This window comes from Arachis ipaensis, chromosome B03, assembly GCF_000816755.2.
Source record: "Arachis ipaensis cultivar K30076 chromosome B03, Araip1.1, whole genome shotgun sequence".
Lineage (NCBI taxonomy): Eukaryota > Viridiplantae > Streptophyta > Magnoliopsida > Fabales > Fabaceae > Arachis > Arachis ipaensis.
The window spans coordinates 3,789,964-3,796,518 of NC_029787.2; the positions used below are offsets into that span (position 1 = coordinate 3,789,964).

General features: G+C 32.9%; 1 protein-coding gene across 4 annotated transcripts in view; it reads left to right on the top strand.

Annotated features, from left to right (window-relative positions):
• LOC107629174 (interactor of constitutive active ROPs 3) overlaps positions 1-4,565 on the top strand; it is a 7,360-nt gene extending 2,795 nt beyond the window's left edge. For all 4 annotated transcript variants that reach the window (XM_016331891.2, XM_016331892.2, XM_016331890.2 and 1 more), the window contains 2 exons: positions 2,184-2,358; positions 2,760-4,565. In XM_016331891.2, coding sequence (XP_016187377.1) covers positions 2,184-2,358; positions 2,760-4,367 — 1,783 coding nt within the window. In that variant the 3' untranslated portion in view covers positions 4,368-4,565. The remainder of the gene's footprint in view (positions 1-2,183; positions 2,359-2,759) is intronic.

Consider the following 6,555-nt stretch of genomic DNA (forward strand, 5'->3'; position numbering starts at 1 on the left):
GTGAAAACTAAGCTTGAATACCATTATCTTCTAAGACAGAATAAATTTTATCTGTCTAGCTGTTTAGATCGACTAGTGATTAGTGATTACTTAAGAAAATAGATTGATAATGATGGCTAAGCTTATTTGTCTCCTTAGATTAATGAGTAATTAGGTATCCCTATATCCTTTTTCGTTCAATTAGGCTTCATTACCCCACACCACTATAATTGCATTTTCATGTGTTCCTTTTTTAAAAAAATAAAACTAAAAACGAATTATTCTAGGGAAGACACAATTTGGACCACAATAGTAGTTAAGACTTGGAATAGATCCTCTCAATTTTTTTCTCACATGAAATGGTAAGGTATAATTTTTCACCACTAATTTTATAAATGAAACAAAAAAAAAACTATGCGAGAGAAAGCATTGAAGGGTTAGAGATGAGATATGACACTTTATTCCTTCAATTGAAAAAAAAAATTGAGAGGATTCATTTTCGTTACGGCCTACTAAGGAGGAAGATCTCCTTCATTAACACTAAGGTGTTTGTTTGATGAGAAAATGGGAGGAAGAAAAAGAACAGAAAAGAAATTGGAAGGAAAATAGCTATTTTATATTATTTGGTTGAATGAAAAAGTAAAAAAAAAAAATGAATATTGTAAAAAAATAGGTGTGACTCATTAAATTTTTTTCTCTCCAACATTGGATGTAAAATAGGAGAAAAATGTACTTACTGTTAATATTCTAATATTATCCTCTTATTTTTCAACATATTTTAAAATATATAAGGATAAAATTATTTTTTCATAATATTATATTTTATTTCCTTCCTTTTCATTTTATTTTCATCCAAACATATTAAAAAAAAAAATCTATTCCATTTCTTTTCTTTTCTTTTTCTTCCTTCCTCTCTATGTAGATAACTAATTGGATATTGTTGCATAGCAAAAATAACTAATTTTTAAACTTACTATTTAAAAAATTATTTAAAAGTAAGAATATGATTGAATGTTACAACCAAAATTAAATTTTGCTCCCTTCATTTCATATTAAGTGTCTCTTTGCATTTTTATTTTTTGTTTGCAAATTAAGTGTCCTCTTATAATTTCAAGAAGTCATTTTTACCTATTATGCCCTTCATTATTAAATAGAAAGAGTAACATAGAAGGCTAAAGAATTAATGGAGAGAAAAATAATACTAGAGATATTTTTTATATTTTTCAATAAAATTTTAATGATTATCTTAATACATGTGCAAAACTAAAAAGAGACACTTATGAAATGGAGGGAGGATTAATATAGTTTGAAACTTATCATAATCATAAAATGTTCTTTAAATAGCTCTTGGAACTTGGAAGACTACATTTTCAAAATGAATTTAATGAAGTTGATGACATTTACACCTAGCTACATTAGCAACACTTTATTGTGACTAATTGAAGTAGTTCTATCCACCCAAAAAAAAGGTTACAGTGTTTCTTAGGTAGCAGCATTAAGGCTGAGTTTGGGTAGACAACTTAATTAAGTTTCTTTTGAAAAAATAGCTTAAACAATAAATACTTATATTAAAAGTAGCTTATAAATAAGTTATTTTGTGTTTAGTTTTTTAGTTCTAAAAGTACTTATTTTAAAAGAAATGTGATAAAAAAAAATTTATTATGAGAGAAGTCATTTTTTTTAGAGAAAAGGACAAATAGGTCTCTGACCTTTTGCCCCACGGACATTTTCGTCTCTGACCATTGAAAAATACTTTTAAGTCCTTGACCTTCACAAAACTTGGACGGACCAGTCCCTGATGAAGGCATTTGGACGGATCAGTCCTTGACGGAGGCATTTAGACGGAGGGACTGATCTGTCCAAATTTTGTGAAATGTCAGGGACTTAAAAGTATTTTTCAATGGTCAGAGACGAAAATGTCCGTGCGACAAAAGGTTAGGGACCTATTTGTCCTTTTCTCTTTTTTTTAACTTCTTCATAAGTACTTAAATAGTTTCTTAGAAAGTTGCAATTTAATTTTAAAAGTTGCACCAGACATTAATACTACTACTTTTCATAAGTCAAAAAACTCAAAAAAAAAAAAGCTTTTGAAGCTTCCCAAACGGCCCTAATACATACTTGTTTTTGCACCTGCATTTTTGTCTTCTGGGATTTGGATTCAACAATGTGTACATGATCAACACCTCTCTTTGTTTTGATTTCAGAAATGGCGGATCCTCTGAAGTTCCTCATAAGGTTTCGCCGCGTGCGATGCGCCAACTAAGGCCTACCGGTCTAGACACAGACGCTGTATCTTCGTTGAGCCAAGCTAATAAAATGTCAAAGGAAAGAAGCCCTAAGATCGCCGACCGCAGATCGCCGAGAAGCCCTGTTCCAGAGGTAACTTGTTTCACAAGTAACATAATTATTTGGGATAACTTCCTTTTTCATTGAAGATTTAGGATGCATTTGGTTCGTTTTTATTTTCAGCGTTTTCTGTTTTCAATGAATCTGTTTCTTGATTTCTATATTATGAAATTATCATTGTTTTTTTGTGGAAACTCAAGTGCAATCGATTTCACGTGAAGTTGATAACTAAAAGCCATTAGATGAAAATTTAGTTAAATCGGTCAAATCATCTAACAGCTCTCGGCTATCAACTTCATGTGAAGTTGACTGCACCTGAGTTTTCACCTTGTTTTTTTCATACATTTACATGTTGAATCTTTAAAGCATCCTGTGTTTTGTAGTCATCAAAATTTTTTATAGTTCTAAACCATTATAATTCCTTGTTTCCTCAGAGGAAGCGCCCGAGCAAGATATCCGAATTGGAATCACAAGTTTCTCAACTTCAAGAGGATCTGAGGGTGGTAAGGGACCAGCTTATTCTGTCCGAATCGAGCAAGAAGCAAGCTAAGCAAGAGGCCGAGGATGTCAAGGATCAACTGTTAGTCCTATCAGCGAAACTCGAGAATTCGCAGAAGCAAATTCTAGAGCTCTCAGCTACTAAAGAACTTCATGATTCTGAGCTTGAAAAAACCATAGAAGAGCACGAATGCGAACTCGAGGCTTCTAGAAACCGGCTTTCAGTTGACTCTGCTGCACTTGCCTCTGCAATGAATGAAATGCAGCATCTCAAGGCTCAGCTTGGACTGACAGCTAATTGTGAGACTCAACAAATCCAACACATCGAATCGGCGGATACAGAGCTATTGAGCTTGAAGCAGAACTTGTCAGAAACTCTCTCTCTTGTGGAGGAAATGAAAAATCAATTAAGGAACTGCAAACAATCTGAAGCTCAGGCCCAAGCTATGGTCAATGAGACTTTGTTGCAACTTGAGGAAGCTAATAGAACTGTAGATCAGCTAAGGACCGATGCTGCGAAGGCCGTTGATGGCTACAACTCCATTGCTTTAGAGTTAGACGAGTCTAGAGCAAGAATCAACTCACTCGAGGAACTTGCGAGCAATCATTCTGGAAATTCTCTGATTGAAGGATTGAAAGAGAGCGAGGATCCTACTCCGATCGAAGGCGAAACTCATGCTTTGAAGGCCGAGGTTGCGCGACTAAGATCTGCTGTAGAAACTGCCGAAACTAATTACCAAGAAGAACAGATTCGAAGCACGGTGCAGCTTAGGAATGCCTATGAGTTGATGGAACAGATAAAATCTGAATCCAACAAGAAGGCATGCGAGTTAGAAGCTGAATTGAAAGCGAAGAAAGTTGAAATCGAAGAGTTGAAAGCTAACTTGATGGACAAGGAAACTGAATTGCAAGGTATTGTGGAGGAAAATGAGAATTTGAGTTCAAAGCTTGATGAGAGCATTGCATCCAAAAAGGAGAACAAGCTTAAACAAGAACTTAACAAACTCAATGAATGTGTGGCCGAATTGAAGGCTGATTTGATGGACAAGGAGACAACACTGCAAAGCATATCCGAAGAGAACGAATCGCTGAAATCGGAAATCAACAAGAGCTTGTCAGATGGTGGCAAAGTTAGTAAAGAGGAGGCTGCAGCAGAAGTCGAGGCGGCTAAGGCTGCAGAGCGCGAGGCACTCGCGAAACTTGGGATTGTGATGGAGGAGGCGGATAGGAGCAACCGGAAGGCTGCGAGGGTGGCCGAGCAGCTGGAAGCAGCGCAGGCGGCCAGCTCGGAAATGGAAGCAGAGCTGAGGAGGCTGAAGGTGCAGTCTGATCAATGGAGGAAGGCAGCAGAGGCTGCGGCGGCTATGCTTTCGGCCGGAAACAATGGTAAGATCACAGAGAGAACTGTTTCTTTGGACAGCAACAACTATAAACGGTCACCATTTGGTGAACACATGATGGATGATGATGATGACTACAACAGAAAGAAAAATGGCAACATGCTTAAGAAGATTGGTGTGTTATGGAAGAAGCCTCAGAAATAATTATCTTGTGTTGTAGTCATGAATATATTATTGTAATGTCTTATGTTTTTTTTTTTTTTAATTTCTTTTTGTTTGTTAACTACCCTCTGCTTTGAACTGCACTGTAAATGCTACCTGGGTCTGAGTCTCAGTGTTTGTGAACTGAATTTGCAAATTTAGTTTAGTTTTTGAATGAATGAAGATCATTATTATGTAGTATGATCTTTCTATATCTCATGCATTATTTTCAAACTTACTCATTATGTGTGGATTGAATTAGGGTTAAACATCTCATCTTGGTAAGTTGACTAACTATAATTATAAGGTGGAAACTCAGGTGAAGTCGACTTCACATGAAGTTGATACCTGAGAGTCGTTGGATGAAAATTTAGTCAAATCAGTCAAATCATTTAACGGTTCTTAGATATCAACTTCAGGTGAAGTCGTGAAGTCGACTTCACCTGAGTTTTCACCTAATTATAATTAGAATTGTCTTAAGGTTAAACACAAGTATGATTTATATTAGGGCCTAGATACAAGATAAATAAGTGATGAAAGATAAAAAATAATTCAAAAAGATCATTTACAAGATGATCAACGGTCAGTAGTCTTATTATAAACATAATATATGATAAGATTTAAACATTGTTTAAAATTATAAAAAAAAAAACTTTTCTTTTAATAATTTTTTTTTTATCATTTTTATTTTACAATAAATAATTTTATGAGAAAAAAATTAAACATAAAATAATTTATTTATAATCTATTTTTAATATAAATCCTTATATTTTAAATTTATTTCTTCAACCATTTTCATCACCTCTTTTAAATTTCAAGCATTTGGGTTAGTCTTGAAAATATTAATGTAATTTGTGGCTACTGAAAAGTGAAAATGCTCAACCTCAAAACATGTCTTGCATAGAACATGTGTAATATATAAGCATTGAAGACTGTGATAACTGACTGATAAGAAACTTGGTATTTTCTGCACTTGAACGTCATGCTTCACAAAATACTCACGCGTTTCATTCCAATTTTTATGGTAACCACTATGCTTTTTATTATCTTCTCAATTCACGCAATTTATTTGACCCAAAATATGCACTATATACCCAAAATGGAACTTGTTATATGAAGATTAAATAAAATTGGTCCAGAATCAATTGTCGTATAAAAGTATATATTCAGTATTCATGAAAAAATATGTTTATGCTATTATGAAGTGAGCAATGCTACATAATTAGCAGATATTATTATTTTTTATCAGTAATAATTTATATTTATATTTATAAATATTTTGCATACAAAAAATATGTAATTTACATCTATATTTATTAGAGTTTAGCACATTTTTTTTTCAAAAATAAAGAGACTCGAATCTGCAACCTCTAGATGAGTATGAGAAGATTATGTCATTTGAGTTTAGGTTTAGCACACATAAATCAATATAGTTTACACACATAAATTAATAAAATTTATTTATTGAAAATAATTTAATATTTATACTGATCAAATGATGACAAAAAAAATACTACAATTTATTGTCTCTAAAAATTTTTCTTATGAAAAATATATATAATTATAAATGTTAACTATGTNAAACTCGTAATAAGAGTTAGTAATATCATCTTAATGGTAATGATAAAGTCTAAAAGCCCTTTAATTATATGGCATATTGGCATGTGCATGTGAGCTAAATAAACAAAGAGATAGTGGTAGCTGAAGACTTTGACCATCAACACTTACTCCATTTTCGTTCTCATTTGAAGCCTCATCAACCAAAGTGGGTCCATTATTCGGTTGCGCTTTGAGGTGATTGCGACGGTCAATATAAACTATATATATACTTGATGGATAATATATAGTTTGTTTAATTTAAATTACATCTTTATTTGTCATAATCATGTAATTAAAATATCAACCTATGGCCCATCTCCACCTATCAATGTTCAACAATGTCTATCCTTATGGCACTATATCAAGGAGGACAAAAATGTAATCATATGATATCTCTCAACTAGGTGCAAGAAAATGACTTCTTCTTCCAATGCTATACAGCTGCTTTATTTTTGTTTTTATATGCATACATACACAATGAAAATATCACCTTGATTTGCGTTATAATTATCATTAGATTAGAGCTGAATTCAATTTAAATGAGATTCAAATTCTATCCCATTTAATGATAAATAATATGTAGGATAAAATT